Raw genomic sequence first — 14,261 nt, forward strand, 5'->3', positions numbered from 1 at the left:
ATATATATATATATATATATTTGTGTGTGTGTGTGTGTGTGGTCCTTCGTTTCAACAAAAATTTAGTTGAGAGTTCGCGCTGGTCCTGTCTGCTTCTAGTCTCTGTCCGTGTCTCTTCGCGCTACAAACCACGATCGTGTTACCGCACCAACTCGCCCAACTTTCTATCTTTTTGCATTTGTCATACCTGTCATGTTCCGGCTTTCTCTCCATTTCTTATTTTTGCCGCTTACCTTATTCCTCACAAACGCCCGACTGCCGTGTAAAGATGGTCGATATCGCTCATTTCTGATTAGCACTATTTAGATAAGGAAAACTTGCTGCGACTAGAATATTGGTTGAATGCGGCTGCATAACATTCAGCTAAGAGCGCCGTGGATGGTGGACCCGGGGGGTGTTAATTGGCGCGACTAATTTTCCAGTCCGTTGCTGTCTGGCTGTGACGTAGCGCATTTTGCTAATGTAAACAAAAATGACTGAGGTCTAATAAAGGTGCTACTTAAAAATGGAATGCTCTCCGTGCCTTTATTGCGGTAAAGAGCCCAGAGCAGTTCTTTCGTTAGCTGTCCAATACATGAAGCCTAACGTAATGATGAGTCAAATGTTCGCAAATGTTTTCGAATACTTGAAGTGCACACGCTGGATTCTGGTTTACACTTAGACGCCAAAGCTTAGTTATTTAAGTCTCAGCACAGCAAGCCAGTTCAGTTCGAATGCTTCCGTTTCAAGCAGCGCCCGAATCAAGGAGTAAGATATTGAGACGGGGCCTCGCTCTCAGCTCGTATTTTGTACGCTGCTGGAAGTGAACGCATTTAAGTATTGTTTAAAGTTAATCTTAATTTGTTGTAGGTAAACCAACCTGTGGTACAGACACGTCGTTTTCAGCAAGCTTTTCCCTAGTTGGAATCATTAAGAACTGCTTCATCCGCATGTCGATTGCTTGCGAAGCCATGCGAGCGACCAAGCCATGCGAGGATGTGGATTTCTTGTCTTATATCGGTCCACATGGGTGTTAAGCAGCTACAGAAAAAGCTTATAGCTGAGATTCTAAATCGATGCGTTTTAGTTTTCGCACGAGCACATATGTAACGAGAAAGATGCGTAACATTGTAAGTTCGCCGAGTTTCTTCCCTAGGTAATCAAACGACACACTTGTACCAGGGTCGTACCGTACAGCTGTCTGACAAATTTGGTAATTTGTAGAAAACTGCATAATTGAGCCAAAAAGAATTACCAACAGCTGATCACTTTAACTTACAAAACGGCCAAGAAAGCATAAATAATCGGGGGGTCATACTGAAAAGTACCAACTAATGACATTTCAACAAATCGTGGTTTTGGCACGTAACACCCCATAATTTTATTTTACTCATGCAGATTAAATTACTGTAAATGCATCTCATATTTGTCTTGTTAAAACACAACATCCACAGCACGCCACCCTTCATCTGAACAGTGGCTTATCAGAAGTTTGCTGAACAACGGCTTGAACGTGATTCTCTCAGCCGGTTTCTTAACACTACACAATCCAATCCCTTGAATCTATTCTGAATCGCACCACTCATTTCTTGCCAAGGGCAATGAGCTGCATTTCGATTACAACTAGCAACAAGTAATCATCTCTTCGTCCTTAATTTGGAACTGCGAAGAACCATTGCTCCTGGTTTTCCTTTGCAAGTTCCTTGTTAACATCTTAGCACGCTTCCTTTTCACTGACATTTTCGCACCTTGCGTCGTTGCTTTGATTAAGGATTGCGTCACACGTTTTCGCGGCCGCACTCTTGCCCTCAATTCGTCTGCCTTGCACCGCGCCAGCGAACATTTCCTTCGCAGAGGAGGAGGTTGTCTTCAGCCGCGACACGTTCCCGCACTAATTTGCAGCCGCATTTTCGCAGCTGCTTTTTCTGCGATTCCGTGATAATACATGCACAAAAAAAATAATCCGTCTTACCTTTCACAACGCAACGTTTACAAATGAACCAGTGTTCTTTTAGTTTTTTTCTGCTTTTTGTTGCAATAGCTACCGTATTATGTTGTGTTATTTTCTTTCGTAAATGCTTTTTGTAACTCCAAGCCTCGAGCTTGTGCCATTTGTGAAAAGTAAATAAACTATGTAACGAATAAGCTAGGTCACGCAATTATCGCTTAAAACGACGCCGTGCACAAAGGAATAATTTTTTTACGTCCACTGGAGCGCGATACGAGGTAATTAACGCATGACTATTCCCAACACTCGCAGCGTTGTCCGTAGTTACCAAAGTAACCAGATCAGTTTGTGCCTCGCCTTCTCTTTTCCAATAATGCCGGTCGAATGAAGTTCACAAAGAACTCAGCGCCCACAATTTAAATAATAGTCTCTGAGAGGCACATTACACAAGCACATCACGCGGCTTATATATTATTATTAGGGTCGTAAATAAAGTTTATTGCTACGAACTATTTTCTTTTAAATATTTCGAAGGAAACTACTTAGTTCCTACCAAAGAACAGACAATAGAAGAGTTTTCACATTTTTCTGTGGGAAAGCTGCTCTTGTAATAAAAATTAGAAGAGGGTTCGACAGATTGGGCATACTTATGACGGATCGCTCCCACACGAGCGCATTTTTCTGAGCTCCAAACGAAAACCTAATAAAAAGGTGCAATTACTCACTGAGCCAGGTCGTTCGCATCTTGAATCAGCTGGGCACGGTTGAGCACGGGGATGGCCTGAAACAATATTTTGCGATAAGCGCTGGCACGCGCCCCTTTCTTCGCCGTTTCCTCCTCGCCTTCTTCGGCTACGGTATCAGGGATGAGGCATCAACTGTCACTGTTCGTATACCAATACCTCTAGGAGATACGCCGCCTGTGCACATAACCGTTCCAATCGAGTACGAATGACGGTACAGCTTTCGTGCCATTTTTCAAAGTTCTCTTGGCTTTCTATATACGCAGCTGATTCCTTAGCTAATTTCTTTTTCGAGATAATTTTACAATTTCTTTACGTAACACTGAGTTACAAAAGCTTTTCTTTTTCAGATCTTTACGATGAACAAATTGGCCGGAATAGGGGAAATTTACCCCTGCACCTCCGTTGTTTACTTCCCCAGATTTAGCGACGCGCGTGCACCAAACGAGTCCAGTTCTGAATGCTATGCATTTAATTTCTCTAGTGGTAGGCTTCCATGCAACAAATGTTATTGAACCTCAGAAACTAATGCGAAAGCCAAAAAATGCAACTTCAGTGGAGACGATTTTCGAACTGGGAATATTGGACTTGCTATCATCGGTTTACCCGTGATTCCTACCATGGATGAAGAACTGTGGCACGCGATTACTTTCATTGATATCGTATGAAACTACTTGCACATTGCTTGCGGCTTCACGGTGCTAACAACTGCATTGAAGCTTGGCTAACTAGAACATAGTAACCAGATTTTCAAAACAAAATGGAAAACAGGACCACTCAAAGGTAAATCTACGACTACTATTTAGTAAAGCGATGAACGGGGGTGGTTAGTGCACGTTCACGATTTTGTTACGCTGAGTTCTAACACTGGAAGAATCAAACAACACAAGACGGAAGGATGAAACACTTGGTCCTTCCGTCTGGTGTTCTTTCATTGTGTCAGTGTTGAAACTCAGCGCAACATAATCATGGTCATCTCAAACTGCTGCTCGACGCCCCGTCACATTCTGGTGAACGCGAAGCGATTCGCCTACGTATTGCTCGCGCGTGACGCTATGCCTTTTTCATGTTCCTGTGCTGCCCTCTGCCGCCCGCCGCTAAAAACGTGTTGGAAGGGTCCCGGGGCTTTCGCCGGTTGATTTGTGTACCTGCGTCCACGTTGAGTGCGCGTCGGTTGTGCGTTTTGTGGATCGCGATTAATTATTAATGGCTTCTCCGGGGCACCATGTGGTTCCTGGAAACCATGTAGCACTCATTGACTACTGGGTGGTCAGGCCTGAGTGCGCTGTTGTGCTAACAACGTGGCCGATAAAGGTACGCCGAGTTCCGTCCGCCGACGCGGCTGCCTTGGGGTTTGTTGTCGCTGAAGTCAACTCTTACACCTCGCTTTCTGTATTCCTTTTACACGATCATTACACATTTCACAAATTCAAGAAGTCTACGAACGCAGCCTTCCGCGGCGTATTTGCCGAAGCGGTGCGTTTGTTTACTTCGACGTCTAAAGCAACAGGTCGTTGTAGGCTTCGGATATTCTGTAAACGGCTCCTCACTGCTATAAAATAATGTCAAAACGCAGCAAAGCCTACATATATGCGCATATCCCGCGTTGTTCCACCCTAACACGAGTTAATATGAGCGGCCCAGCCACTTAAACAACGGCAACTGCGATCCAGACATACATATTACGGAATGTTATTACTGATTCTCGCTTTTCTTTAAGTTCATCATACTTACAGTTTGCGCGTGCCATAAAGTATCATTAGAGAATGTTGTGTTCGGCATAAGCGCTCACTTATAGGCCGTGTAGTTATCTCGCGAAAACGCGGATGCCATCGCTGGCAGCGTTGGTTACTGAGCGAGCTTGTGCTGCGGTGCAGGATGCAGTGTCTCTTCTTTCCCGTTTAAAAAATTATGGGGTTTTACGTGCCAAAACCACTTCCTGATTATGAGGCACGCCGTAGTGGAGGACTCCGGAAATTTCGACCTCCTGGGGTTCTTTAACGTGTGCCTAAATCTAAGTACACGGGTGCTTTCGCAATTCGCCACCATCGAAATGCGGCCGCCGTGGCCGGGATTCGATCCCGCGACCTCGTGCTCAGCAGCCCAACACCATAGCCACTGAACAACCACGGCGGGTGACTTTCCCGCTTGACGCAGAGGTAAGCAGTTCCTCTCTGGAATTGAGAAACGTGTCAGCATAACAACACGTACAGACCGACCTATCTAGCGAATGCGAACAGCCGTGACGTAGGCAGAGATGTTACCACAGCGCAGTGTCACCGCTTGCCGCTTATTGGGGACGCTCCGTGCGAAGTGAGCAGTAATTGAAATATAATCGCTATATTGCCACAACTGAACTAAAAGAGCAGTTTACTTCGTCGTAACTGCTTATTTTTATGTTCGGGTCCGTCGGTAGCGGGTGCACAAATTCGACGGGGCCCAGTTCTAACCTAACCTTCGCTAAACAGGATCAACACTGGCTAAAACTTCGTATGCACGGCTTCAGAGGGCTGGAGCTAAGGAACTTCAATTTCGAAGGTATGTTTCGACTCAAGGCGCTACGGCTATCGCGTTGTCGATTCGACAGCCGATCGCGTAGGGTTCGGTCGAGGGATCATGGTCGGCACGCTGATTTTGTCGGTGCCATCGACGAGAAAGCCCGTCGCGCTACGACAACTCGCGCGTATCGGTTGCGTCGTTGTCGGCCGCCTATTAGGATAAAATTGTCTCAGCGACACACTGTGCTGAATAGTTGGCGCCAGCATGTTGTCGGTCTCCTACCGAACCAGTGTTACCGCGCCTTAACCGAGTACCTGAAGTCAGACACGCGCTGCCACCACCAGCAAGAGTGGGCCATGAAGGCTTCATCAACAACGTGATGTTTCTGAAGTGTCGCCAAAGGGAAGCGCAGGGGGCTATCAATGAATTTGCTAGCCACCAATGCAAGGCGGAAATTACGTGATTCATGGTGCAGCCCAGGCGAAGCCTGAGCACTTGTCTTAAAGCGTAGTTGCAGGCAGCACGTTTTCGGCAGCTACATACCAGTGGAGCTCTAACGCGGTACATGCCACGAGTATTTGCTGCAGTGCGCATTTTTTTCGGGGTACTTTGCCCCGATATCAGGCCGCACGGCCGCGCGCGCGTCCCTCTCAAAACGTTTCGCGACTAATCCGCAAGGGCAGGGCGCATGCGCCGTGGAGCCGTGAGAAAAGACGGATTAATACCAGCACAAGTACCGTGTGCATCGAGTGAATTCGCACAGAATGAGGAGTAAGCGGAGCCCCACCTCGGGAGCAATGAGCAGCTGTCTGCGAAGAAGGGCCCAGTTGTCCACGTCATAGTTGACCTTGTAGTAGCCAGCCGATTGCAGGTTCAGAATGATCCACTCGTTCTTCTCTGGAAGGTTCTGCAGCGTGGCTGAAGAGAGAGAGAAAAGAGTGCGTGCATTCGTGGCTCGGCTACAACGCTAATCGTATAAGGTGCAAACCGCACCTTGATTGTCTCAAACATCGCAAGTGCGCAGGCTTTAGAAAAGGCAGCGCGCGCACCCACAAATAAAATGTGTAATAGATCGTCTGACTGTTGGCAAGAAATGTCGAGCAAATAAGGATACATCAGTCAGGCGGTAATACAACAAAAATTATACATAAGACAAATAATAGCAAATAAGCATTCGTGCATCGGTACATTAACAAACAGATTTCGGGACAATGCATCTTAGGCGTCATTTTTCTCAGAAATGTTCAATATTTAAATAACTTTTGTTCGTAAACCTATTTTTGTTTTACGCGATTACTGCGTTTGTGGTGGGAAGCTGTAGACGCGTGTTCAACTATCAGTCATGCTTGTTCTTGTGTTGCAAGCCTTCCAAAGTAAAGTGGGTGATAAAACTTGCTTTCCTGCTTTTCTGCGCGTGATTGGTTTAAGCTTGCATTTTCCAGCATTTGTGTATTGAAACTGCATTATGTGAAGCGCTATACGTTAAAACACACGGATAAATTTGGTCAATACACCACTTCATTAAGGATAACTACGATATATATGCCAAAGGGAATAATTCGCATTCATTTGGGGTCATGGAGATACTAACTTTATTGAATCACCTATACTTGCAGAATATTGCCACTCACTTTATTCTTTAACTAAAGCCACGAGCCGAGCATAGCCACAATAAAATACAGTTTTACATTATACTCTACTCTACAGCTTGCCTCTTTTCCATGAAATGAGGCATCACCCTTCCTGAGACAGTCATTTTACCAGTTTACCATCTTACGCTCATCCAGAATGAATAATCAACATAAGGTGTATTTTCGTACACGTTACAAATGTAACCCCTTTCCCGATGGTATCTTGTCACTCACAGTATACTCTCTTTTTCAAATTTCTTTTTTCACTTTTATCAATGCGCATTTGTCCATGACTGTTTAGTAATATTTCTACTTCGATGTTATGTTCCGTTTTATTTTCCTATTTTTTGAAGTTCACCAAAATGTATTCACAGTTTCTGCCTATATTTCTTATTGCACTGGCTTTTAGCTATAGAATCTTTATTTGCTGCGCTTATATATATTATAGGCTATTGTGTAGCTTTATGTGGCGGCCGCATACACTTGTGTGCTCATTAGTTTTTTTTTTTTTTTTTTTTGCTATTTCGTATTCTGTACAATATGTATAACATGCTGCTGCTTTCTATACAGCACCACAGTTCCTAGTATGTTATGCTATAGAACTGCGGCTTGGTCGAGTTGCTAATGCTTCATCTTGAAATAAAACACTTCGCGCAAAAAACGAGGACGGATAGAACACACACAACACGAGCGCTTGTGGCGTGTGTCGCTTGTTGTATCCGTCCTCGCTCTTCCGGAATGTGTTTTCTCTCAACATGATAAATTATGTTAAGGAAGCAAATAAATAAATAAATAAATAAGTAGTGTTGAAACGACCAAGATTGTAAACGAATCTGCTGACATTGGCAGAGGTAGCGATGCTCTCCTACTCTCCGGTCTCACCACATAGCTGCTACTACCTCGAAGCCACTCACAGCAAAACTGCCTGTTTTATTGTCAGTTGCTTTCACTCCAAGAAACCCGCCGTGGTTGCTCAGTGGCTATGGTGTTAGGCTGCTGAGCACGAGGCCGCGGGATTGAATCCCGGCCATGGCGGCCGCATTTCGATGGAGGCGAAATGCGAAAACACCCGTGTACTTAGATTTAGGTGTACGTTAAAGATCCCCAGGTGGTCGAAATTTCCGGAGTCCTCCACTACGGCGTGCCTCATAATCAGAAAGTGGTTTTGGCACGTAACATCCCATAATTTAATTTTTTTCACTCCAAGACCTTCGGTGTACCTTCAAGCTTAAATTTCTTGATCTCGTCGTGATAAGAATTGCTCATGTTTTCCAAAATTAATTTCACGAACGTCAAAAAAGACATTGCGATTAAGTTTCCGAGTAGGTAAAGGAGTACGTTTACCTAGGTCAATTACTCACCGGGAAACCTGATGATTAGAAGTAAATTCACAGAAGAATAAATATGGGTTGGATCGCATACGGCAGACATTGTTAGCTCTTGACTGGAAGCTTACAATTATCATCGAAAAAGAAGGTGTACAGTCAGTGCATTTTACCGGCGCAAAACGTGCAGAACAGAACATGCAGAACAGTATGGGCAGAAACTTGGACAATGACAATGAAGCTTGAGAACAAGTTAAGGACCGCGCGAAGAGCGATGGAACGAAGAATGCTAGGCATAACGTTAACAGACAAAGAGAGCAGTTTTGATCAGATAGCAAACGGGTATAGCCAATATTCTCATTGAGATTAAGATAAAAAAAATGGAGCTGGGCAGGCCATGTAATGCGCAAGTTAGATAACCGGTGGACCATTAGGGTTACAGAATGGGTCCCAAGAGAAGGGAAGCGCAGTCGAGGACGGCATAAGACTAGGTAAGCAATGAAAGTAGGGAATGCGCGGGCGTTAGTTGGAATCGGTTGGCGCAGGACAGGGGCAATTGGAGATCCCTGGGAGAGGACTTCGTTTTGCGGTGGATATAAAATAGGCTGTTGATGATGATGAAGATGACGTAATAGTCTAAATTCTATCGAGTAGTATACGGGACTCATGAGAAATGTGTACAAAGAAAAGTGTACGATCATTGCATTTTACCGGTATTAAAATAGGGCGCACAAACTGGGAGGTTAACAAAGAAGTTTGATAAAAAGTTATGCATCGCGCATCGAGCGAAGCAACGAAACGTGGTAGGCTAAAGATTAAAGACAGGAAGACAGCGGTGTGGATGAAAGAGCGAACGGGGGTAGCCAATATTCTAGTTGACATTAGGAGAGAACAAAATGGGGCTGGGCAGGCCATGTAATGCGTAGGGTAGATAACCGGCGAACCATTAAGAGTTACATAATAGGTGCCAAGGGAACGGAAGCGCGGTCGAAGACAGCAAATAATTAGGTAGGCTGATGAAATTATGAGTTTTGCAGGCATACAATGTAATCAACTGACACGATACAGGGGCAATTGAAAATCGATGGCACAGGCTTCGTAATGCAGTGGGCACAAAGTAGGCTAAAGATGACGATTATTAAGTGCCGCTCGCTATGATTAATTAAAGAGAATGAAAAATCACTGGTCTTCCTTCTGCAAAATTTTGATGGTCCATTGTAACACTCTTTCATTGCATTTACGCGCGTACGTTTTGCACATAGCGCAGTTAAAAGAGAAACCAGAGCTTTACCTTTCTTAGTCTTCATCCACATCACGTGTTCCGTGTTCGTGAAATTCTTGTGTTCAGCGTCCGTGTACGTAATGGGAATGATCCACAATCTTGACCTGTGGGGAGAGAAAGAGCGAAGCGGCCGCTTGAAGCACGGGCAGCAGAACACGCATCTGACGCTGATTATTTCCCCTGGAGAGGGTGAGGCAACATCTTCAGATCCCTTGCATCGTTGCAAAAAAAAAGTCAAAGCTTCGCTCTGAGAAAAGATTTGGCAGCGAAGAGTGAAGCACTGACGACGATGGGAACCGCTGTGCATGAACTTCTCGGGCTATGCGCGTGCGCGTCGTCATGGCAATACGGGCATCAGCAGCATGCGCTCGAGGCCGCGAGAGGACGGCGCTCTGTGCTTGTCCGATGGCCTCGCAGGCATCGGTGGGACAACGAGGCGCGACCGATGCTACAGCCGGGCACCCAATGGAATGGCGCACGTCGTACCGTCCGCTACGTTCCGACGCCCAGAGGGAACGCCAGCGCGCTTACAGCGGTGTGCGCAGTGCTCACACCAGCAGCAGCGGAGCGTTGACGGACGCACCGCTCTCGCAGTCAAACGCACGGCATGTCAACCCCGCGCGCGCGAGCGCAGCATGCGACGTCCATATAGACGGGATCGACATCGTGGCAACGGCAGGAATGTGTCGAGCGTCCGTATAAAAGCTATCGCATTAAAATGTGTATAATATTTAGGCTTACTATCCTACAACTACACGTCTACATACCTACGCGGACGTATTAATTCTACAATGAAAGAGGGCCATCACACTGCCCGGTCTCGCCAATAAACTCTCGTACGTTAGTTCATGGCATAAAGTTGCCAAAGTCGAGAATTTATTAGCCAGTAGCCTGCTCTTCTCGTAGTGCGTGACGCCAGCAGTTGAAAATACGTTTCATATCCGCCGCCATGGCCGTGAGAGGCGCTGGCCAACACTTTCGGGGCTGATCTTGTACACACAGACAAGTATCCAAGAAACTGGACGACAAGGTGGCCACTAATTGGTAAAGCACCACGCGCGTAATACGAAAGATGTACGTTCGACTACCACCTGCGAGAGGCTGCCTTTTCGTGCACTCCTCATTAATTAAATCTTCTAAATAAAACAGAAAAGTTATTTTGCCTATGTTTTCTCTGACATCATCTTCTATTACGCCTAAAAAAGCCCGACGTGCTGCCCTTTGTCCCTCCGTGATTCGATCAGCCGTTCCCTTACAAATACGAGCGACACGAAGAGGCCCAGCAGCAATGAGCATGCCACGTGCACTGCGCCCCACACGCTCGAAGACCGCCAACCGCAGGGACGGACAAATCGCACAAATTTGAAAATGAGATTAGGAGAAGCACGTAAGCGACAAGGAGCCATAGTTCGGGTGAGGAAGTTTTATCAGAATCTTGAACAGCTTGCGAATGCCACGTTGCCGAGCTTGGAGAACATTTTCGCGGACATTGAGGTTTTCTTCCTTACTGGTCTGCCCTGACGCAGTGGTGCCTCTGCGTGAGGGAGGCTCTGCGCGTCTCGTAGTCGCGGATGACGTCCACCACTGGGTAGCCCGGCTGCCTTGTCCACGTGTCCATCACTTCCTTGACGTCCACTCGACCGTGGGGACCACCTTCGGGCTGCGCCTGCCGTGCCGCGGCCACACATGGCAGCATTATTTCTCACAGGAAGGTGCCAAATGCACGCTACTAATTTACACAGTGTGCTACATAACCACACTGCGAGAGAATTCATTTCCAAACGCAATGAAAATAAGCCAGTACTTCTAAGTCTTGCAATCGAATATTTACATTTTATGAGCATGGCCGTTTCGAGATCTGCCTTACAGTGACTGAAAAAGTGTAAATAAAGTGAGTGTCCTACAGTATTCTTCGTTTTTACATCATAATGTCCTCAAATTTCCCCACAATAATTTCGTGAATGACTTTGTGATGCATATTAATTTGGTACTGAGTCCGCGATAGAACAACATGTTCCTGCTGCCTGCTTCAGGCTACCACCATCGAAAAGGTGCTCGCCTTGTCATCCCAGTGAATGAGAGGATATATATATATATATATATATATATGTATATATATATATATATATATATATATATATATATATATATATATATATTGGAAAGTAATCTTCGCAGTAAGTGCCACCTGGGATCGCTCTGCCACCGCCACTCTGTCCGCATTGACGCCCCGCGCCAACAACGGCAGCTGCACTACCCTGCGTATTCATTCCCCTTTGACTTATGCAGTACATGTTCGTTTTTCGTATGCTTTACCACAAAGCCTGACACGGAGGGCTCCTTCAAAGGGGAGTGGAGGTTAAATTAGCGGCATCCACCTAACCTGCCTCCCACCGGGCTCCTTCCGGGTGGAAGAGAGGTTGGGTAGGTGACGCTTTAGCGGCCACGGACGAATAAGCGATGACACGTTCTCTTATTTAATGTGTTACTGACATGTTGATTTCTCGAAAAATATTCATTGTAGATTATACATAAGTTCACGTTCGCGACTGGGTGGAGAATGCATACTCAGAGCAGGCCGAGGTGGCACGTATACTGTAGTAAAGTTCGCCTCCCTTGCGAATTACCAGAGTGCCATTGCAATAAGAAAGGCTGAAAGATGCGTCAGTGAAATGTATCTTTGTCATCGACAGACATATTTTTTAATTATACATTATGAGCCATTAGAATCTAGCGTTATCAACATTTTAGGAAGCGTACGTGCCACTGAAGTGAGGAAGGAAAAGTCACTAAAACTCTAGCTATAACTGTGAACTGGATTTTAACAATTTAGGTGCTTTGAATCGCTCTAAGCTAGAGTGAAGTAAATAATTTACCTAAACGTGTCATTTTGGTCTAATAACATTGAATTTACCAACAGAGTATAGAGGGTTTTAGCTTTAGTAATGTATTTACTATAGGATAGGCGAATATCGAAGTTTCGAATATGAATAGTTGGTGTGTAATATTTTATTAGTATTTGAAAATGAAATATTCGGTATTTTGGAATATCAAATCTAACCAAATATTTCGCAACAACCGACTGTTCAAATAGGGTTACTGTTTTCCACCTGCTGAACAAGGTATCGCAAATTATAATTATCAGAAGTAAAACAGCGACAAGGTTTTTCACGCTATCCAGAAACCGGATCGGTAATACAACCTTTGTTTTCGGTTTTGCAGGACCCGCCATGCTTAGTGCTTGGCTTAGTGGATATGGTGTTGGGCTGCTAAGTACGAGGTCGCGGGATCGAATCCCGGTCACGGCGGCCGCATTTCGATGGGTGCGAAAACATCCGTATACTTCGATTTAGGTGCAACCTAAAGGTCCAAATTTACGGAGCCCCCGGACATTACGGCGTGCCTCATAATCAAATCGTGGTTTCGGCACGTAAACATTTTTTTTTTCGGTGGAAGTTTTGCGCTGGTTAACACTCCTTGGGTTAGATCTTGTATACATACATAAATACCCACGAATGCATGGACGTAGGAAATGCCGTCGTCACCGTAGCACAAATTGTAGAGAAAGGCGCGCGTAATGCAGAGGTTGTGGATTCGGCTCTCACCGTCAGCAAGTTCAGTTTCCCTCCATTTCCCGTTAGCTTTTAATTTTCGCACTTCAATTAGAAACTACAAATTTATCCTATGCTTTCCGTTTCTTCAGTTTCTGTTATTTTCATATGGTTCTGAGTAACAAATACGTGCGAGCATTCTTACAAAACCAGGCCCCTGAAGTCCCCATCTTTTCATCCAATACTTGACAACCGGCTATATTGTGCATATGGCCTACCGATTAGCCTTTGTTGCAGCCTGATCATATAGGAGTTTTATCTCTTACGTTACAACTGATTATGTTTTTTTTTTCTTGTAAAATGCTCTGTATTCTTTCTAGGGCACAAAAATACCTCCTCAGCGTTTTATTTTCCTTTTCCATAACTTCTGATATTTTTTCAACAGCTATTTATTATGCTTCTTTTAAAAAAATTGTCACTTTCAAATGCCTGCCATTCTTGGAAAGCTTGTTTGCTACCAGGCTTAAAGGTGTCAAGCGGTTATTTCTGTAGTTCTTTTCGTGACTGTTGTGATCTTGTGCTTAAAACGGTCTTAATTGTGCATGATAGTTGACTGTCTATTCAGTGCAAGCGTGTTCCTAATTTTACTGAAACAAATATTCCTAGTGTAAATATGTACACTAGGAATATAGAAATATGCACACAAAGAACGGCCCGAAAGAGGGCAGCAGGCATTTGTCAGTCACTTGAAAGCAGGCTGTTAAAAGCCTGTCAGTACAAAACAATACTGAAATACACGGTTTATTTCATTAAAAATTGTTATGCTGTGCATTCCAAGAAGCAAGGCACCGCGTTTATTTTTTTCCTCATTTATCTCAATGTACAATGCCTTCATAAGGTCCTGAAATACGGCCGCCATAAGAAAGCTGTATTTCTTTCCCGCCTAAGAATGAAGTTGAACCCCTAGATTCCAGGTCGTGCGTTCAAGCCATGGAAAACTTTTGTTTTTGAATTCAATTTTTCCTCCAACAAAGTAAAAAAAAAGCTCCACATTGCGGCTTGAGGGACATCCCGCCACCTTATACACAGGGCAGCTTTGTAGCGATGATGCAGCTTATACAGATTTCACGTCTCGGAAATTTAAATTCCCAGCGGCGTCTTTCGGTGTTGCACAAGCTGCCCATCTAGAGGTCTCCGGAATTTTGTCCCATGCAGATGCTATTTGATTAGCCTACATATTAAAGTTCCAGGGCGAATGGGTGATGCTTTATTAAAATCAACAATTCAGCCAGATGCAAAGCAT

General features: G+C 44.8%; 1 protein-coding gene across 1 annotated transcript in view; it reads right to left on the reverse strand.

Annotated features, from left to right (window-relative positions):
- LOC142586390 (aminopeptidase N-like) overlaps positions 1-14,261 on the reverse strand; it is a 69,350-nt gene that overhangs the window by 15,125 nt on the left and 39,964 nt on the right. Inside the window, exons 13-16 of the mRNA XM_075697638.1 lie at positions 10,916-11,073; positions 9,417-9,511; positions 5,957-6,087; positions 2,653-2,708 (exon numbers count right to left, since the gene is read on the reverse strand). Coding sequence (XP_075553753.1) covers positions 2,653-2,708; positions 5,957-6,087; positions 9,417-9,511; positions 10,916-11,073 — 440 coding nt within the window. The remainder of the gene's footprint in view (positions 1-2,652; positions 2,709-5,956; positions 6,088-9,416; positions 9,512-10,915; positions 11,074-14,261) is intronic.

Source organism: Dermacentor variabilis, chromosome 6, assembly GCF_050947875.1.
Source record: "Dermacentor variabilis isolate Ectoservices chromosome 6, ASM5094787v1, whole genome shotgun sequence".
NCBI classification, from domain to species: Eukaryota; Metazoa; Arthropoda; class Arachnida; order Ixodida; family Ixodidae; genus Dermacentor; species Dermacentor variabilis.